The 22,240-nt window shown below is 38.9% G+C and overlaps 1 protein-coding gene across 3 annotated transcripts in view; it reads right to left on the bottom strand.

Annotated features, from left to right (window-relative positions):
- Window positions 1–22,240, bottom strand: part of ZCCHC17 (zinc finger CCHC-type containing 17) — a 52,152-nt gene that overhangs the window by 8,892 nt on the left and 21,020 nt on the right. For all 3 annotated transcript variants that reach the window (XM_055573864.1, XM_055573867.1, XM_055573865.1), the window contains exons 4-7: window positions 15,076–15,176; window positions 13,536–13,627; window positions 6,018–6,118; window positions 3,906–4,051 (exon numbers count right to left, since the gene is read on the bottom strand). In XM_055573864.1, coding sequence (XP_055429839.1) covers window positions 3,906–4,051; window positions 6,018–6,118; window positions 13,536–13,627; window positions 15,076–15,176 — 440 coding nt within the window. The remainder of the gene's footprint in view (window positions 1–3,905; window positions 4,052–6,017; window positions 6,119–13,535; window positions 13,628–15,075; window positions 15,177–22,240) is intronic.

Here is a 22,240-nt window from a genome sequence, read left to right on the forward strand (position 1 = left end):
CTGCTTTCTTGGTAGAAACAATGGGCACCAAGGGGGGAGATTTTACCATGTCAATTCCCTTAGAGCACCTTTTAATCAAAGAGGACTCATGAGTCAGAAGTTCATATACACAAAGGTACTTTAAAAAGTAGTAGGTATGATGACTGTTACTGCCACTGTTCATCAGACTATTTCTCTACTAAGTGAAGAGCAACGGAAGGTTGGATAATGGGTTGACTAAGCAGGTCATAAAGAGCCTCATACCTAGCAGATCCTTAATAATTATCTTGGAGAACTAAAACACACATCTCAAAGCAGCTTTAGAAACAAAGCAATAACTAATTGTACCAGCTGTATTAAGCAACACAAAAACACCCAAAGACCCACAGCAGTGAGAAAACCACAGAACCATTTTAGGAATCTGACAAACACCATTCAAATTCTAAAAGGTTAAAAGAGAATGAAAAAAATCCCTGCAACATATAAATAGAATTCAGTTTAAAATCAAGCTCTACTAAAGAAGTAAAATTATCTGTCTATAGATATAATCTTTATGTAAAAAATCTTTAAAGAGTCCACAAAAAACTATTAGAACTAATCGATGAATTCAGAAAAGTTGCAGGATACAAAATCAACATACAAGAATAAGTTTCATTTCTATACACTAACAACTAGCAATCTGAAAAGGAATTAAGAAAACAATTCCATTTATAATAGGATCAAAAAGAATAAAATACTTAGGAATAAACTTAGCTAGGGAGGCAAAAATATTAATAATTCTACAATGAAAACTACAAAGCAATGCAGAAAGAAATTATTCCCTGGCAAATAGAAGGCGAAAAAGTAGCAGTGATAGATTTGATTTTCTTGGGCTCCAAAATCACTATGGACAGTGACTGCAGCCATGAAATTAAAAGATACTTGCTCCTTGGAAAGAAAGCTATGACAAACCTAGAGAGCAGAAATTAAAAAGCAGAGACATCACTTTGCCAACAAAGGTCTGTAGGTCTGCATAGTCAAAGCTATGGTTTTTCCAGTTGTCATGTATGGATGTGAGAGTTGGACCATAAAGAAGGCTGAGTACTGAAGAATTGATGTTTTCGAACTGTGGTGCGGGAGAAAACTCCTGAGAGTCCCTTGGACAGCAAAGAGATCAAACCATTCAATTCTAAAGGAAATCAACCCTGAATATTCGTTTTAAGGACTGACGCTGAAGCTGAAGCTCCAATACTTTGGCTACCTAATGCAAAGAGCCGACTCACTGGAAAAGATCTGGATGCTGGGGAAGACTGAAGGCAAAAGGAGAAGCGGATGATAGAGGATGAGATGAGACGGGGACGACAGAGGATGAGATGACAGATGAGATATAACATCACCAACTCAATGGACATGAATTTGAGCAAAGTCCAAGAGATAATGAAAGACAGGAAAGTCTGGCGTGCTGCAGTCCATGGGGTTGCAAAGAGTTGGACAAGATTTAGCCACTGAACAACAACAGTTACAGAAGAGAAGGGAGAAATACAACAGCCACAGCCTCAGAGCAGTCCACATTCAGAGTTAAAGCAGAGGGCAAAAGAGAGTCAAGCAGTGAGATAAGGGTTTGTTTGTTTGTTTGTTTGTTTCAAAAAAAAATCAGATGTCCAGATCCAGGCCCTGTGAACTTGGTACTCAAGAGGTAGAAGGGAAACATGTATTTTTTAAAAATCTCCATGGGCTGGGACTTCCCTGGTGGTACAGTGGACAAGAATCTTCCTGCCAATGCAGGGGACTCGGGTTCGATTCCTGGTCTGGGAAGATTCTACATGCCGTAGGCAACTAAGGCCCATGCGCCACAAATATTGAGCCTGTGCTCTAGGGCCCACGAGCCACAACTAATGAGCCCCTGTGCCACAACTACTGAAGCCCACACACCTAGAGCCTATGCTCAGCAACAGGAGAAGCCTGCACACTGCAAACCAAGAGTAGCCCCACTCACTGCAACTAGAGAAAACCTGCATGCAGCAAGGAAGACCCAGGGAAACCAAATATTAAAAAAAAAATTTTTTTTAAATCTCCTTGGGCTAGTTCAGTAGTCTGAATATAAGTGAGAGAGGTAAGGAGCAAAAATGCACAGTAGTAGTGGGAGGGGCAGGAAGGAAGAGAATTGAGATATTATAAGGCACCACAGATAGGACTTGGTGACTGACTATGTACAGGATAGAAAGGAGAAAAAAATTAATTGCACATTGTTTCTTTCTTGGAGACTGGAAGGTTACTGCTGTCATTAAAACTAGAAATACAAGAAACAAGGGTTTTGGTGGTTGTGTTTTTATGGGGCTTGGGGTAGAAGTGTGTGTATAGGTAGGAGTGCCAAAGAAGAGCTAATGATAGTCGTGACAGGTAACATTAATTAAAAACGTACTTGTCAGTGCTTTATATCTAATTTGAGGAGCTGGGCATCACTCTGCAAGGAGCACAATTATCAAAGATCCACAACAATCCTACTTTGCCAGTTACTGATGTTAGCAAATAGCACAGAAAGGTCTTATACTGTGTCTGACTGGCTCCAAGCCAGAGTTTGAGGTACCACTGGGATATTACTTAGTGACGTCAAAGTTGTCAGGGCAGCTGAAGTCTTAGAAGGGATGTGATCACCCAGGGAAAGAATATACAGATTGATAAATTATCACCCATATATTGGGCTAATTCTTAATAATGGTACAATGGGCCTTTTTCCTTGTCCAAAAAATGAAGAAAATACTTAAATTTTTAAATAATGCCCACTGAGGGCAAGGACTTTATCAGAGTTTTTATGTTCCTAGGTTTGCAATGCCTGGAACAAAATGACCACTTTAAAAGTTTGCTAAAGCTTTAAAACAAAACAAAACCAAAGAAAACTCCAAAACTTAATAACTGGCCACAACTAAAAAAAACACTACACTATATGAGAACAACTATTTCTGACCTAATTATAGCATAGTTGTTTTTTTTTTTTCCTTCCCATTTCCTCTCTGTGCTGTATGCTACAAATGCACTGGGTTTTTTCCTGCACTACAATAATGTCTGTTTTATGAATTGTATAGATGGAAGATACAACGCAGTGAGACAGGCACTCTTATCCACTGCTGGGTGCAAAATAAGTACTTTTTAGAAAGACAATTTGATAAGATGTATAAAGAGTCTTAAAGCCCTTATTCAGCAATCTTACTTAGGAATTTATCTAAAGAAAGGAATAAGAGACTTGGCCAAAGACTAGGTTGAAGTCTTCAAAAATATCCCACAAAAAATACGATTAAATAAACCATCATTTAGCCATAGGGTAGAGTATCGTATGGTGCTCTTTAATCAAGTTTTTAAGAATACTTAGGGCTTCCCTGGTGGCTCAGATGGTAAAGAACCTGCCTGCAATGCAGGAGACCTGGGTTCGATCCCTAGGTTGGGATGATCCCCTGGAGAAGGGAATGACTACCACTCCAGTATTCTTGCCTGGAGAATCCCATGGACAGAGGAGCCAGGCAGGCTACAGTCCATGGGGTTACAAAAAGTCGGACACAACTGAGCAACTAACACGCGCAAGAACACTTTAGGATACTAGAAAATGCTTTTGATAAATATGAAAAAAGTAGGATACAAACTATACCTAGCAAGATGATGATTGTGCGTTTATGTGTAAACACATATATATATATGTGAAAATCATATATATATACGTGATATGATATACAAATCATATCATATATATACAATTACATAGAACATTATATATTTATCTATGTATATATTTACCTAGAAAAACATAGGAATATTAAGAGTCTCACTGGGTGGAAAGATTACGAGAGATCCTAACATTCTTTACGTTTCTCAGTATTTCTAAAATTTCTGCAAAAAGTATATTTTTATTTTAAAACTCAAAAAAATATGATAAATAAAAGCAAGATAGCACTCACCTTCTTTCTTTTTCTAGAAGAATTTCTAGTGGTGTCAGGCTTTTCAAGCTCTGCTGACTTTGCCTCTTCTTTCTCCTCTTCCTCATCAGGTATCAGAGAATACTTGGTCCCACCTGGTTGCATGAAACAATCCTTTGCAAAGTGGCCTGCAGAAAAAAAGTAGAAAAAGTAGGGAGGGAAGAAGCGATCTCTCCCCTTAGCAGGTGGATCTTTTCTCCAGAAGCTCCTGAAGGGCTGGCTGGTTCAGGAGGTACTACTAAGTTCATTCACAGCAGCTGTTGCATTCAGAGCAGCTTGACGGCATTGCTCACTCAACCAGAGCTAGACAGGCAGCTGGTCCTAGAGCTGTGGGAAACGCTGGCACTGCTTTGGAAATGGCAAAGAATGTGAGGATATAGGCTTGTGCTGCCCTCATTTGCAACTGGGTTGAGTAATTTTTAAAGGTCTTGTTGTTGTTGTTTAGCTGCTAAGTCATGTCTGATTCTTTTGCAACCATAGCTATGGACTGTAGCCCGCCAGGCTCCTCTGTCTGTGGGATTTCCCATATAAGAATACTGGAATCGGTTGCCATTTCCTTCTCCAGGGGATCTTCCCAACCCAGGGATTGAACCCACGTATTCTGCATTGGTTTTAAAGGTCTATCTGGAACTTATTTCTGACAATGAAAGGCTGCTCCAGAGAGCAGAATATTTACCAGAGGGAGCTAAGTGGCAGGCAGAGAAGCCCTAAAGGAAGATAGCTCTTAGGCAGCAGGCAAGAACACAGCACTCAAATTCAAGCGAACACATAGAGAGACAGCAAAGTCACCTAGGGGAAGTCAACATTCACAGTCTGTCAGGTCCAGCAAGGCCTGAGAGAACATCAAATCCAACACTGCATTTGCAGAAGATATGAAGGCCCAGAGTAAAGAAGTACCTCAAGGTCACACAGACAGCAGAACTAAAACTTACCCTGGGTCTCATGTCTCCCTGCCCTGTTCTGTTGCACCCAAACCAACCACCTTTGGCCTGCCTGGGCCAAACTCCATCTTTCATTATTCTTTTCTGCCTCATGTAACACCTGGTGGAAACAAGTTGAAGGTAAGAGAACCTCACTCTCCCTGCGCCTACATTACTATTAAGGGGCCCTTTAACAGATGCTACACAACTGGTTTTATGTGAGCTTTTTGTAGGCCCTGCCTTAGGGGCACAAAGAATTTGATGAGATCATCAAAAAGCTATGTGTAAACTATAAGACTTTGCAACTCAAGAGTCCAGAACCTGAATAGTGCCTGGAAGGAGAATACAGCATAAAGTTTTCCAAATATCTGGAACAATCCCACAATATCTGCAAGGAAGTATTTGTTCTCTCAATTTCATTTTTCCCTTCCTCCCTCTACATTAATGATAAATCAGGACTTAAACCCCACAACCTCAACCAGGACACAAATCTGCTACCACTCGTAGAAAAGTCAAGAGAGCAAGGTAGATGAAAGGCTAGGGAGACCTGGTGACAAATTGAGGTCACTCTGAAAATGAGAAGATGGCAATCCCTCCTATTATAGCTCTAACAAGGGAAGTCAGGCTAAAAGAGCTCTTTAATATTTGAGTAGGACTGGAGGAAACTTGAGGAAACAAAGCTAAAAGGAAGTGACTAGACTATTCTTTACTATGAAAAAAATATTGTATTCAGAACTCAGAAGTTAGAGAAAGGTAAAATAAGCAAGAAAGGATTGACTTGGATCCTTAAGGAATATATTTCCAAGTCACTTAATTTTTGCAACAAAACAATAATGGTCCTTAGAGATGAAATTTATATTGTTAATAATCCAACACTCTTACCCCTCCTGTCATAGTACATGGGGGCCCTGCCCAGGGAGGCATCGCCTGTGAGGGAGGGGAGTAGTGGTGGTAGTGTAGTACCTGGCAGGGCCAGCATTCAGAAAAGGAAACAGAAAAAGCAACAAGTCATGAAGTCTGATGTGAGTCTAGTAGGAACAGCAGATAAGCAGGTGAGGCCAACACTTGGCTAAAACCCAGGGTGATCTAAAGGCACACTAGGTGGCCTCCCTCATCCTGTAAAGGGTTCATCCACAAGGAGAATAAAATTGAAAGGGCAGAGGCTTCACCTTACCTTTACAGCCACACTTCTTGCAGGTGGTGTTCAGGACAGCCTCGAGGGTGATCTTCTGCCCAGTGTAATCCTGGAAGGACCGCCTCCGCCTCTCTTCTTGCCTGTAATGAAATGATACTGACTGTTGGCCCTCTTAAGAGATGTGGCCAGAGATACTACTAGCTAATACTCTATGTTGGTTTTTTGTTTTGTTTTTGGCGGGTAGAAGGGAGAAAGGAAAAGCACTGGGCCTAAGGAGATAGGCAGTGAAAGCAACGACATGAACTAGACAATTTTTTCATTCAGGACAAGGCTCTGAATTAATTACTATGAATAAGACTAGATTTCATCTTACTTGTGCACAGGGGATAAAGATACAATTACTCACCTTGCTAGGTCCCCTACAACCCTTACAAGGTCACTCCTGGTGATCATCAAAGATTTCTTAAAAAATCAAGTCCAAATTTCTTATGCTGGTATTCAAGGCCTCTCATAGCCTGTCTCTAACCTACTTTTCTGGCCTCACCTTCACTTGTACAATATGCTCGAGCCAAACCACACTATTTTACCTTCCCCAGATGGTTCACTGCTTTTGCTTAGGCCCCTCCCTCTTCCTGAAATGCTTTGCTTCCCCTCTTTACTCCCACCTCACCGCCTAACTACACCCAAACATTTCAAGGCTCGGCTCAGTTATTGCTCCTCCTTCTATCAAACTCTCCTCCCTAAGTCCCTCAGCCAGAATTAATCTCTTTGTTCATAGTCCCATAACACTTTTAAAAAATTCTAAATATATGACCAAATAATAAAGTACACACAGAAAAGTACTCACAAGTATACAGCTTGACTGATTTTTCACAATTTGAAATATCCACATAATCATTCCTCAGAGAAACAGAACATCACCAACACCACAGAAGCCCCTCTAGCCACTGTGCCTCCTCCAAGAACAACCACTATTCTAGTTTCTAACAGAATAGATTAGTTTTACATATTTTTCTAAGTTATATCAAGAGAATCAGAGTATGGACCCTTCTGTATCTGGCTCCTTTCACTGCTTTGTGAGATCCATCTGTGTTGTGTGTGGCTGTGGATCATTCATTCTCATTGCTGTAAAGCATTTTTCTGTTGACGAATATTTGAGTAATTTCTACTATGAGAGTGCTTCTGTGAACTTTCTAGCACATGTCTTTTGGTGAACTTGTATACGTACATGTGTTTCTTTTGTGAAATGCTTAATTCCAGGTAGGATTGTAACTACTGAGTTACAGGGCATCTGTCTCAGTAGACACTGCCATACAGTGTGTTTACCAATGGCAGCTACCAGCAGAGCCGAAGTGCCCCAGCTGTCTCAGCTTTTACTACACCTTTACTATAATACACAGCACCTACACAGAGTATTCTTAGACAATGTTTAATTGAAGAGTATCACCCCTGATCACTCTTCCTTTCAGACTCAAACTGCATCCTATATACACTTCAATCCTAGCACATATCACACCACATAGTTATTTCTTTCTAGATCCGGGCCTGTTTAAAAATATCTTACTTGTCTTTGTTTCCCTGGCACCTCAGCCCAAGGCTTGGCAAGCAACACATCAATGGATGCTTGCTGAAATTTCTTTGTTCTTTATCCAAAATATTTTTCTTTACCTGAATGTCTTTAACTTTGAACTCTGACTTCACCTAGGCTTTTCCAACTGTTCACTAGCGGGTCTCTCCAGAGTCCAGCAAAAGTAGAGAAATATTGTGCTAAAAGAGCCACATTACCCAAAGCAATGCAGGTTAATCAAAGCAGAACAAAGCTACTCACTTCACAGATTCTAGTCAAGTTTTATGGGCTATGTGGGCTCAAGACAGGAAACAAAGAGGATCAAGATACTCCATATTCTGTCCCATTCATTCTTCAAAGTTCAGCTCAAATATTGCATCTTCTATAAAATGCTCCCTGTTACCACAGGCAAAGTTAATACTCACTTTATTTTACTAATTTGTTTATATTTTGCCTCACCCTTTATTCCACACCTGATGCAAAAAGCCAACTCATGGGAAAAGACCCTGATGCTGGGAAAGATGGAAGGCAAAAGAAGGGAGCTGCAGAGGATGAGATGGTTAGATAGCATCACCAACTCAATGGACATGAATTTGAGCAAACTCCGGGAGATAGCGAAGGACAGGGAAGCCTAGACTGCTGTAGCCCACGGGGTCACAAAGAGTTGGACACAACTTAGCACCTAAACAACAACTTTATCACAACCAGGACTTGAAAAGTAAAGTCTATGTTAAATTCTTTTCTATATCTGAGCAGACAGCACACCATCTAGCATACTGTTGTCAAAAAAAAAAAAGCAAAGATGTAAAGTTCTATAATATGTCTGTACTGCTGACTACGTCTGACTGTGTGTCTATGGCTAATGAGCACTTCAAATGTGGTTTGTGATTGAGGAATTAGATGGTAAACTTTATTTACTTTCAAATAATTCACATTTAAATCGCCTATGTGACTAGTGGCTTCCCAGCTGGGACAGACCACACAAGCATATGGTTTAAGTTCTAAAGTCTGTTAATATCCCTAGCTTGTGCCCTAGAAGAATCTTACTCAAATGATAGAAGGTCAGCTATCTGGTATGGGTCACAGGAGAGGGTCCATTCAAAGAGTGAAGCTTGAGGAACAAACACCAAGGTGAGGAGCGTGAAGAAGTAAATAGTGAGTTACTTACCTAGGGCATAAAGTTTCAACTAAGGAAGGTGAGTAAGTTCTAGCGATCTAATGCACAGCACTGTACCTATAGTCAACAATACTGTATTATACACTTCAATATTTGTTAAGAGGGTAGATCTCATGTTAAATGTTCTCGCTGCTATAAAATTAAATTTAAGAAAACAAGGCAGGTTCTTGGGGACATAACTTGAACAGTCACAAAAACTCCATTGCTTTCAGATGTCATTTGTAGAGCTCAGTTTCAAGTGGCTATGAGTTGCAGCCTAAGCAAACCCTCATTATAATCAATTCCAATCCTCTGTGGATTCAAACACACCATAAGCCAAATCATACCTCCCACCTAACACTCAAGTCAACAAATATGGCACTCACTCCCTTTCTGTCCTTATTGCCATCAAGCTAGTTTAGGCTTCAGTACATTTCACTTAAACAGTAATAATTCATTTACTGGTCTCCAGCACACACAGTTAGATTAATCTTTCATTTTTAAGTTTAACTAATAAGAAGCAAACACTAGTACTAATGATGTGAGGAGTATAGTAAAGTGATAGGACATGGTAGAAAGAGATATATAAATGGATAATTACAGCGTGGTCATACATAAACGCTCTTTCTAAAGACTATACTATGCTGGTTAAACCCAACTGGAAACTGTATTTAGCCCTTTTCCGTTTGCAGATTCACTTATTAGATGACCTTGTTAATATTCAATACTTTGGGGCCTGAGGGAATGAAATATAAGACCACTAGATTTTGATGGAGAATGAAAGGTAGTTGTCAAGCTGTGGGCAGCTGGAGACAACATGAAGATATTGAGCCTAACAGGGTGAAGCCAGAGAATGGGGTACCTGGAGAGTCTCTCCCACTCAAAGGCTTTAAAAACATTCATATTCTTTGACTGATATGCAAAGCTGCCCACAATCTGACTCCAAACTATCTTTCAAGCCCTACATTCTTGTACCTAAGCATACCCTCTTCTTTCCTTAAACAAGACTCTTGAATGTGCCACATGCTTTCCTGCCTCATGCCTTTCCTCAAACTGTTCCTTCTGCCCGGAATACTATTCTTTCCCCTACTGCCTGACAAAATCTTACCTATTCTTCAATACTTAGCTCAACTGTCCCCTCTTCTTTGACCATCAAGGCCTGATATCAACTCTTCCTCTTCAAGATATTTCCTAGAATCCTTCCTTTAAACCACTCTTTTAATATTTATTACATGTTGCCTTGTATCAAAGTTATTTGCATAATTACTTCATTACACTAGGCAGTAAGGTCCTTAGACAGAAACCTTGGTATTGCCATTGTACTTCAAATAGAATAGGAGCCCAATAAATATTTGTCAAATAATAAGTAAATGGATACACTAACTAAACAACTACTAAACATCAGGCATTATGTGAGATAAGAAAGATAAGATGTGGCCTCTGCCTCATGGCTTTTATATATTTTTCAAAAGAAAGAGTGTGGGGGACTTTCCAGGTAGTCCAGCGGTTAAGACTCCATGCTTTCACGGCACAAGGCATGAGTTCCATTCCTGGTCAGGGAACTAAGATCCCTGCATGGCATGCAGAATGGCCAAAAAATAAAAAACAAAAGAAAAGGTATGATAATCTCAGATACTAGAGGAAAAATTAAGAAATATTTTAAAACAACAACTACAAGTAGTTGTTATATGTTAAATTTCTACTATAGATTAGACAATAAGCTGAAAGTGAAAGTCTCTCACTCATATCCGACTCTTTGTGACCCCATGGACTATATAGTCCATGGAATTCTCCAGGCCAGAATATTAGAGTGGGCAGCCTTTCCGTTCCCTTCTAAGCTAAGGTTCTTTCTAAACAAGATTTAATTTAAACCATACCATCATTTCTATTACACCAAGATGTAGGTGCCAGTCACTTGGTACAGTGAAGATATACCTTCACTGAGGTTCAGAGAGGCTAGGTAATCTCTTCAGGGTCATACACTAGCTTGGGGCAGAACTAGGGCTCTTCCTGATTCGAGTCTAACTCTAAAACCTGTCATCATTCCACTACACCATGCTTCTTTCTTAGATGCAATCTATAAATAGTTTACAACAAAAGTTACTGTTCAGCCACTTGGTCATTACTAGAAATAGCCCATACATAGAAACATGTACAACATAAAACCAAGGGGTCCCTTCCTTCCGATTTTCTTCCCTCATTGTAAGAAACAGATGCAGCTCTTTTATCTTGTTTTGTATTTTTACCCTTATAAGAGTGGCTTTAGGAAATTTCACTGCTTTTTAACGTGTCTGTATAGACAGGATTCTTTGGAGCAGAAGTAATCTATTACAGTGCAATCACACATAACGTTTCTGGGCTCAGAATTATAAAAAATTTCAAATGTAAAGTATGTGTCAATAATTAGCCCTACCAAAAAATAAAAAATCAGCCCTACAAACCTGTCAACATTTAGAGACTAAACTACAATAATATGAAAAACTCTGTAAGTCACATGCAACACCTGGAAGCATCATGTGGGGGAAACAATATTAGTTTTAACATCAGAGAGACCTGGATTCAACCCACCGTAACTTGTTACACCATCACCGGCAAGTTATCACCAAGTATCAAGCTAGAAACTAAGAAAATAAAGTAAAATGGAAATAACACCCACTTTGCAGGTTGTTGTAAGAATTAGACACATTAATGTGTGTGAATCACCTTACGTAAGTCTGACATATAGTATGTATTCAATAAATATTACTTCCCTTCCTTCATATTCAAAATTATTTTTTTTCAGAAGGTCTTCCAAACACTGCATTGCCAAGACCCCACTCAAACAACACTTTTTTTTCTTATTTAAAAAAATTAAATAACATGATGGCCACTAAGAGCACCCAATTAGCATGAAATAAACAATGTGATATTTTATGTAAGAAGCAACAAAATAATGTCATGGTTAACCTGAGGATAAACATATGATTTTAGTTGGCTTTCTGAAACACTGAAAACAGTTCATAAACCCCTCAGCCTCCTTCAAGGGATATTAAGGATCTAGGAACCCCTAATTAGAAACCACTTGTGAAGTGAAAGTCCCTCAGTCGTGTCCAACTCTTTGCGACCCCATAGGCTATATAGTCCACGGAATTCTCCAGGCCAGAATACTGGAGTGGGTAGCCTTTCCCTTCTCCAAGGGATCTTCCCAATCCAGGGATCAAACCCAGGTCTCCCACACTGCAGGCGGACTCTTTTATTAGCTGAGCCACAAGGGAAGCCCAAGAATAGTGGAGTGGGTAGCTTATCCCTTTTCCAGCAGATCTTCCCGACCCAGGAATCGAACTGGGGTCTCCTGCATTGCAGGCGGACTCTTTACCAATTGAGCTATCAGGGAAGCCCTAGAAATCACTGCTGCTGCTGCTGCTAAATCACTTCAGTCGTGTCCGACTCTGTGCGACCCCATAGATGGCAGCCCACCAGGCTTCCCCGTCCCTGGGATTCTCCAGGCAAGAACACTGGAGTGGGTTGCCATTTCCTTCTCCAATGCATGAAGTAAAAAGTGAAAGTGAAGTCGCTCAGTTGTGTCCAACTCTTAGTGACCCCATGGACTGCAGTGCACCAGGCTCCTCCATCCATGGGATTTTCCAGGCAAGAGTACTGGAGTGGGGTGCCATTGCCTTCTCTGGCACACCCTAATTTTACTGAGCTTCACAGATCCTGTGTTTTCTACAATTTGAAGGCAACCCTGAATTGAGAAAGTCTGTTGGCATTATTTTTCCAACTGTATTTGCTCACTTTATGTCTCAGTATCAAATGAGGTAATTTGGCAGTATTTCAAACTTTTTCATCATCATTATTATTTCATTCGTTATAGTGATCTCTGATGCTACTATTGTCATCATTTCAGCACTTTTTAGTAATAAAGTATTTTTTAATTAAGGTATATATATTGCTGTTTAGACACTGTGATATTGCACACTTAATAGACTACAGTATACTTTTGTATGCACTGGGAAATAAAAAAATTCATGTGACTCACTTTATTAAAGCATTTGCTTTATGTGGCGGTCTGGAACTGAAACCACAGGATCTCAGAGCTAAGCTTGTATTCAAGAAAGATTCTGAGACAGCAAATTCTGTGTATCACTGGACAGTATCCTACACAGAAAATCTTCTATTCATAAATGAAAAGTCAGAAGAGCTAGTGAAAGTAAGGTGTTGTGTTCAGGACACAGCACATCCCAAGATGCAGGAGTCTAAAACCCCACTGGAGTTGTCCCTCGTACATGGTCTCTGCCTTTTTTCAGTCCCAGAGCTAGGGGAAAGGCAATTAACAAGTACCTCATGATGAATGCTTTTTGGCTAACTGGTTAAAGGGCAGAAGCAGAAAAAGAATAAGGGGAAGGAAACTAAATCATTGACAGAGCACTTCTATGCTAGGAGCTGCATGTTTGCATTTCATCTTAGTGTTCGCTACAACACTTCCTGGGCTTCCTTGGTGGCTCAGATGGTAAAGAAGTTGCCATCAATGCAGGAGACCTGGGTTCGATCCCTGGGTCAGGAAGATACCCTGGAGAAGGGAATGGCTACCCAACCCCAGTATTCTTGCCTGGAAAATCCCATGGACAGAGAAGCCTGGTGGGCTATAGTCCATGGGGTCACAAGGAGTCGGACACGACTGAATAACTAAGCACACACACACACACACATAACACTTTCTACCTCCAAAAACCAAAGAGCACATAATTTACCAATATCACAGTCTACAAACAGTGGCGTTTAAAGCTGGGCCTGATTCACTACATCATTCTGTGGTTTGAAAAGTTATTTTAACCTTTCTAAACCTTTTACCTACTCAATGATAACGTTGTTGGGATCAAGGTCCTTTCCAGTCCCTTGGTTGACAACCTTCATGGAGAGGGATACTTTTATTCTATCATTTTTCATCTGAAAAACACAAAAGGAAAATTGGCAAAAGCTCAAACTACATCATTTGGACTGCTGGTCTAAAATTATCTAAGAATTGGAAGTTTTTATCATGTATTTAACACTGAATTCCTCTAATGGTCAAGGTCCTGTGCTAGGAACTTTTGGGTACTAACAAGCATAACAGGCAAATTCTATGGCAAGGCATTTCAGGAAATGGTTTTCTTATCATTCTTGACCCTCCTTAGGGGAAAGACAAAAATGATTGCTCAGAAATCCGGGGCCTGTGGAAGTAACCAGGCAAAAAATTAAAGCTATTTTTTTTAATATAGTTCAGTGTAATAATCGGTTCAGAGATCCATGAGCATAGAATGGATTTCAGAACAATCCAGTGGACTAGATCTCCTTTTGGACTTTGTCTAAAAGCTTCTTAAACATGAAGTCAACTAACAGTGTCTTTAAATGTGAAGACAGTTGTTAGCCACATTGGTCTAATTTTGCTTCTGTCAGCACTTGAAGGCCTCTACAATTTGGGGTCTTTATCAGCTACTCTCTTTGCCTGCAATATGCTTTTCTCAACTTTTCACATGACTGGCTCCTTTTCCTTTGGGTCTCAGATCATACACAACCACCACCCCCCCCAAAAGTCTGTTTCTGACCATTTTATCCAAATCAACCTCCACATCGTTTGACCCTACTATATAGCACTTACTGTAACCTGTAGTTATTTTTAATTATTTTAGTTTGCTTACTTCTTATTTATCTCCTCTTGTATATATTCTACACAAGAATATATATATATATTCTACACAAGTTCCATCACCACTGAAGTCAGTTATATCAGATTTACTAACTCTTGCATCCCTCAGACCTAGTATATATTAGGCACTCAAACATTGTTGAATGTCTCTTTCAGGACTGTCTCCTCTGCCATCCTCTGGAAGAAGAGCAGGTCTCAGTGTGCATGCACATCACTCCGGTGGTCTGAACAGAACCCCAGACCCTCAAGCGAGCTGCTGTTAACAGGGTCCTCCAGCATTTTCTCACTCTTCCTCACATAGTAGCATGGTGTCAGGTATTACGAAAAATGACTGTAAACTCTATGTTCTTTTTTGTTTTGGTCCAAATTGAAATGTATTTGGAAGTTTTCTACTAAAGACAGGCTCATAGATTTAAGTTTTCTTCTCTCTTTTTGGTTCTTTTTTTTTTTTCCTCCACATCCATCATTTGGATGAACTACAGGGAGGGAAGTCTTATAAACAAGTAATTATTGGACCACACTAATTACAGTTCACACTGTCCTTCTGAGTTTGCATGACAGACAGATGGCCAAAAGGTTTAAATTCAGGTCAGATTATCAGCCATAGTTAACAACATATACACACTCGTGAAATATCACCATGAAAAACTGAGAAAATCCCGGCTTTACTTAATAGTTTCTAACCAGCTAAAGTTGCACAGAACTTTACCTCTCGGCCAATAAGCTTCACCCACACTTTGTCTCCAACATCTACTATCTCAGAGGGCTTATCCACGCGACAGGATGACATGTGAGTTCGATGGACCAGACCTGGGCACAAGAAGAAAAAACGCACTGGGCATACTCATACGCATACTCTAAATAACACAGTAAAGAGACAGTGGGAGTTGGGGATTCACTGAAAAAGTTTTCATTAATTTAAAACTGAAAATTAGACGGACTCTCTCTCCCGCGTGCATGTGCTCGCATGCGCGCGCGCTCTCTCTCTCTCTCTCTCTCTCTCTCTCTCTCTCTCTCTCTCTCTCTCTCTCTCCTGCTATCTTCTAAACAAAATAGAGCTGTAACACTGATTTGCCTAAGAGCTATAACACGGTTTGTCCAGCTGTGATGCGCTGAGGGCTTTAATGTCCGTCACTCCAAATCTTTGTTGTGATGAGACAAAGAACCGAGGAACCTACACTCGCGTGACATCTATGGTGCCGTGACTCGGGTTTAACCTGGCTGAAACAACCTCCGCGTGGAAGAGGCCAAGCACAGCAAGAGCCCAACTCAGCAAAGCTCCTGCGCTAGAAGCGGAAGGTGAAGAAACCCAACGCAGGGGAAGGCTCATCATGCTGGAAACTGGGACAGCGAAAAATGAACTCAGCAGAAAGTTCAGGCGGCCCAGTCCCAGATTCCAGAAAACCTCCAGTTAAGGTCAACCAGCTACAACAGGCAGTGCCAGTTCAACAAAGATATAAAACTACAGCCAACCATGGAAAATATCACACACCCTTGGATACCGCTATAAGGACTCTGAGGATTGAGACTAGCAAGAGGGGGAGGCGCAATACCCCTCACCATCCCAGTTCAGCAAGAAGTAGCCAGAAAGACCTCTATGCCCCTATTCCCAAAGAATTGGGCCTCCCATCTCTTGAGGTGGGAATGTTAGGTAGGTAAATAGGAAAAAGGAGTCCAAAATGGCAGTGGCTAAAAGACAAGGAAGGTCAAAGGAAGGTCAGAAGACCAGAGTGAAGACTTCAGGCAGAACAAACAGCACTCCTGGCTAACCCCAATTTGCATAGGGCAGGCCCAGGTGGAGGAAAACTTATAAAAGGAGGAGCCAAAGTGCTTTCTCACGGACTCTCTCTCTCCCGCGTGCGTGCGCTCTTTCTCTCTCTCTCTCACTCTCTCTCTCTCTCCTGCTATCTTCTAAATAAAATAGAGCTGTAACACTGAAAAAAAAAAAAAAAAAAAAAAAAAAAAAAATAAAACTGAAAATTAAAACAATTGAGATGACTTTTTATATGTAATCAACTAACAAATATTCTTTAAAATAATGCTTAATTATAGAGTAGAGATGTGATACAACAGCTATATTTATATAATACTGGTAAAAATACAAGTTGGTACAATTCTTTGAAAACAAAAGGCATTAAGATGTTTATACCTTTGATGCAAAAAACACCACTTGAATTTTTCCAAAAGAAAAATTCAACAGAGGCAAAAATTTATGGCATATAAAAATACCTGCAGTATTATTATTTACAAAGGTTAAAAATAAAAATTATTACAAAATGTAAATGACCATACTTGGAAAACAGCTTGATAAATTATGATAAATCTTTCGTAAAAGAGTAAGCAGCCATTTAAATTAGTTATAAAAAATAATTATGATAAGTGAAAAAAGTAAAAATAAACAAGTTTACCATTTTTAATCTATTAAATTAGCAAAATATTTAGAAGAGAATAATACCCGGTATTGATATAAATATAGTAAAATAAGAAATACTGCTGAAGCTAACATAAATTTTTAGAAATCACTTAGCAATGGCTATCAAGAGTGATAGAAATATTTAATAAAATTAATAGACATCCTTTTCCTTGTCTATCCAAGGTCATTTTCTGGGAGAACCACCTTCCTTACATTCTAAAAAAATCTGGTCAGTCCTTGTAGTTTGGTTGGAGCTGATCTAACCCCCAACTGTGGGGATATGACACAGGCATAGTCAATCAAGGTACTTCATTCCCCAGGCCACAGCAACTGACTGGTTCAGGGACAGACACAAGATACTAGCTAAATCAAATCTTTCTCAAGACTTTTGTCAGGATTATAAACTACAAGAAGTTACCAATGCCCATCTTTACCACCAGGTGGCAAGAGTCAGCCAGACGGAAGCAAAGAAGAGCCTGCATAAACAAGAGACAAAGCCCTGAAGGCATAAACTAAGCACTGGATCCAGCCCTGGTGGAAGCTAGATTTATTAATATCTTACACTGCCCAGGGAAATTAGCCAGAAATTTGCAAAATGTTTCTCCTGCATTTCTGTCCCTAGGAACTTGACCCATAATCACTTCTGAGACTAAGAAAAAAATCTTATACTTAGAAAAATCTATATGTACCTAGAAAAGTGATTTACATCAAAAATATTCAATTTTTAAGACAGAAAAAAATAGAAACAACCAAACATCCAGCAATAGGGTAATGGCTAAGTCAACTACGGTACGGCTACTTGACAGCCCATTAAAAACAATGTTCAAAAGATTATGTAAAAATATATCAATAATTCATTCTTTTGCAAATATTTGAGTGCCTACTATGTGCCATGCACTGTAGGAAACAGCATTTCTCATTTAAATAATGAAAATGCTTAAAACAGATTCCAAAAATTAGAAAGGAATAATCCAAAATGCTATAGCAATGGTTAGACCAGGGTATAGGATTGCAGGTTAATTTTTTTTTATTTTCAAATGTTCTAATAATAGAGAAGACTCTATTCTGAGGGAAATTAATATAATAAACACTTATTCTGAATGAAAATAAACCTGGAATCTAAAGAAAAAGTAATAAGTCAAAGATTTCTGTCCAAAAAACTTGCACTCCCTGAAGTTTCCTGAGAGAATTACTAACCTTTATTCTCAATCTCTCTCACACACAGGCATACACAAGGTTGTCAGAACATGCCTGTAACAAAGTATCTGCCATCTGTGTCTGGAGCTCCTGTTGGAAGCCACTCCTTTCTCTGCTCGTGGTTATTGGGTCTCTCAGACCTACTTCAGCTGATTCTGGAGGCTGACAGATTCCAATACTGCCAGAACTAAAATGCTTTATATATATTATATAACCCATGTGTTAAATTTTAGACCATCATATAATCTTAAAATTGGATAAAATTCATGGATCTGGGCTCTCTTCTTTTTCCTAATCAAGTAATGAGCAGAGTAACCTAATTAGAAAACCCAGAGGAAATTCAGATGCCCTAAAGGAAAGAGAAACATTTCATTTTGACATCTTTTTGGCTCCAAATGTCCTCTAATTCTAAACTTCACTTTTTTCCTGAACTGCAAATGGAAGTTGTGAAGGAAATTAATGTTGAACCTAATATACTTGAGAGAACATTTTTTTCCTGAAACAGGTCTATTTATTGGAGTACCACAAAGAAAGAATGAGTTAACCATTTGTTCTCCTATGTGATTCCAAAGTAGGATATATTTTGGCCCTAGCATCTCTTAAATATGGCATTTTGCAGAGCATTAATAATGAAAAATTATAAACAACTTAAAATGATTATGTGATACATGTGAATGATAAACTAATGCCATTTAAATGTTTACAAAAAGTATTTTAAAAGACAAAAAAATGTTTAACATTCATTAAGTGTAAAAGCTACAAAATGTATACACAGGATATAATCTTAATTTCCGTATGTTCATTTCTGTGTACATATGTGACTATAAAGAAATACACTGAAATGTTAACAGCACCTATCTCTGTGTGGTAGTAATGATCATTTGCTTTGGTAGGTTCTCTCTTATTATTCCATAAGCATGAATATTTTTAACTATAAAACATGTTAACTATAAAAACCAAATATATATATATATTTATAAACAAAATCTAAACATGATATGTACACTATGATTGAAATTATGTAAAACTATGTCTCATGGACACAGATGAAAAGGGAACACAAAAATTGTTATACTGGTGTGTAGGATTTTTATAGTTGAAACTTAATGGCTTATCTCCTTTGCTTACTGGGTGAATGAAACAAGAGAAATGGTCGAGCCCATAGTCTTGAATGTAAACGTCAGGTAGGCAGTTGGATATCTAAGTCCATAGATCAGAGGAGGGGTATGAATTGAAAACACAGTGTAGGAGTCTTCAGCGTGCAGATGCTTATATACCAAAATACATTAATCAATTTAGTGATTGGTTCAGAGATACACACAATTCACCAAGTTATTAACTTACAATGGAAGATATACTTTTCTTACACCTGGAAGGTTCCAAGTCCTTACCTGGGAAAACTACTCACTGACCCCAGTATCATATGCCTAAAAATCAGATTAATGGTTGGAAATTGCTTCAACACAGAATAAGAACAAAAGGGAAACAAACGTTTTGAGAGGTGTTTCCTGTTCATGAAGGTTTGATGGACTTCCTCATAAGAGAATCCATCTCTCTAGTTCCTATCATCAGATTCATTTCTTCCTTAATAAGGTAAGATAAACACTGCCAACTTCAGGCTCTCAGGCTTTCTTTTACTATGTTCCAGAGATTGATATCTACTCATATAATCTCTTCCTAGTAGAAAGATACAATCAGATTTCAGTCTACTAAACTGCAATTTCATTCCAACTCTTTTTCCCTGGAATTAAACTCAGATTACCTTGTTGAAGTCTTGAGTGTTCCCATCTCTTCAGTCAAAGATTTACAGGCAATTACCTGGTATATTTCTATCTGTGGCTAATCCTATATTCTGTATGGGGGATTCATCATTAGTTTCATTCTCAGCCTGAATTCTTGGGAAGTATTTCACTGTTAACCACACACACCACCAATAGTTGGATTAAGTATATATGGTAGAAAACCAAAATAAAACATGAGGCTCCCTCAGTTCGTACTGGATACCTCACTAGATACAGTATGTCCACGCATCCATTTAATCCTTCCTTACATTAGCCCTTTGACATAGACTCACATGAGGAAATAGTCTAGAAGTAAATTGTCCAAAGTGACAGAGCTGATAAAGAAATGCAATTCAAATGTCTTTGACATCATATTGATACTTCTCCATTATTTTCTATATTATCAATCTGTTATCTTTTCAATTAAAAAGAGAAAGACGATCCGCAACAGTAGAAACACATCTAATTCTTTTCTAGCAAAGGCTCTAAAACAGAAATCAACACAAATGCTTTGCTCATTGTGTTACATGGAGGAAGCAGTCTGTATCTGGATCTCTGACATTAAGTCATAAATGCCCAAAGGGCATATCAAGTCCATCACCATATTCAATAAACCCAATATGATACTTAAACAGAATGACTCCCAACTGAGTGTCTGCTGGTAAAAGAAGAAAAATTCTGACAACTTGGAAAGAGCTAGAATCTTAACTGCCATATGAAAAAAACAGAATTAGCCTATTACAGTTCCCTTAAAAATATTCCCCCAACTGTTTTAGGTTCACCATTAATTTTACAAACTTCACTGACAATAAAGGAAAAACGTAAAAATTACAAACAATTAGAGGTCAGCTGCAGCCAAAAAACATCAAAATAAGGTCTCCTTTACCTCTGGGACATAGGAATTTCCTCTCTAGACTTTTCAAGTTAAATTACTGAGCTGGTCAAAAAGTTCATTTGGGTTTTGTTACGGAAAAACCCAGAATGAACTTTTTTGGCTAACTGAGTATCTTCAATCAGCGATTTACAACAATAATGTAGGCACATAAATTAAAGTGCTTGCACATCCTATATCTTGTGGTATTAGGGATTCATTCAGACATTTATATCTCAGGCACTGTAGCAGGCCCTGACTCATCCCAGTAGCCTAACTATTACACAGCTCAGTGGATTAACTGAAACTTCACTCATTTTATTACACTACATTGTAATTTGTTTACACGTCTAGACTGTGAACAATCTGAGAGCAGCAGGGACTATGTTTTCTTATCTCTGTTCCCACGTGACACAGTGACCAAAACACAGAACTCAGTAATCATTTGTTAAACCTGAATTCACTGCTAAAAATATTTGCACTTCTACCACAAGCAAGGCACTTTAAAAGTGCAACAGTGAATAATCTCTACTCTCAAAATTTTGTAGTTCAGTGCTGGTGGGAAGAGGATAGTAGAGAAAGAAAGAACTTCATAAACATATAGGGCTGCACTGTCCACTACAATAGTCACTAGCTACAGATGTTTAAAGTTTGAATTTAATCAAAACAAACAAAATTTAAAAGTCAGTAGGCTACTGTATTAAACAACAGATGTGGTACAATATAAAAATATATTTGGTTTTTGTCCCTGCTCCCTACACAGAACAGGGAATTTCCCTAGTGATAGTGGTGTCTTTGTAATTCATAAGCCTCTTTTGATCATACTAGAGTTTATGCTAATGAGGGGACTTTGTTGTGGGGACCCTTGATAATTCCTGGATGGAGCTGTCACCAGAAAGACCAAGTGATGAAAGGATTGGAACTTTCAGTTCCACTGACCTCCAGGAAAGAGAGAGAGGGGCTGGAGACTGAGCCCTATAAAAACCCTTAAAGCATGACAGCCAGAGAGTTTACGGGTTGTTGAACACATCAACTTGTTGGAGGGCGGTATGCCAGAGGACATGGAAGCTCTGTGTACTCCCCACTCCTGTATCTTGCCCTGTGCATCTCTTCCGTTTGGCTGTTCCTACTTGCATCTTTTATAATACACTGGCAAACAAAAGGAAAGTGTTTTCCTGAGATCTGTGAGCCATTTTAGCAAATTATCAAACTCACAGAGGGGAGGTCGAGAGAACTCCTGATTCATAGCAAAGTATTGACTGGAGACATATTTAATATGTTTTTTGTTACCCAAACATTATTGACCAGAAACGTTTCAATTCTCCAACCAGTTGGTGCCTGGAGAACTGGCTGGTGTTACACAGCACATCAGATAAAGAACATTTCCATCATTGTGGAAAGTTCTATCAGACAATACTATAAGAGGGGAAAGAAAATCTAGTTTAGATCTGAATACTAGGAACCAGTCTTTAGTACTGATTTAAAAATTCTGAAAACAGAAATCTGAGAAAAATAACTCAAATTAGAGTCTACCTTCCTGACAGATGTTAAAATCTAGAGATCATTTATTTCATAACTCAGCCCTCTCAGGACTAGACTTAATAATCTTCTT

This window comes from Bubalus kerabau, chromosome 3 (assembly GCF_029407905.1).
Source record: "Bubalus kerabau isolate K-KA32 ecotype Philippines breed swamp buffalo chromosome 3, PCC_UOA_SB_1v2, whole genome shotgun sequence".
Classification (NCBI taxonomy): Eukaryota; Metazoa; Chordata; class Mammalia; order Artiodactyla; family Bovidae; genus Bubalus; species Bubalus kerabau.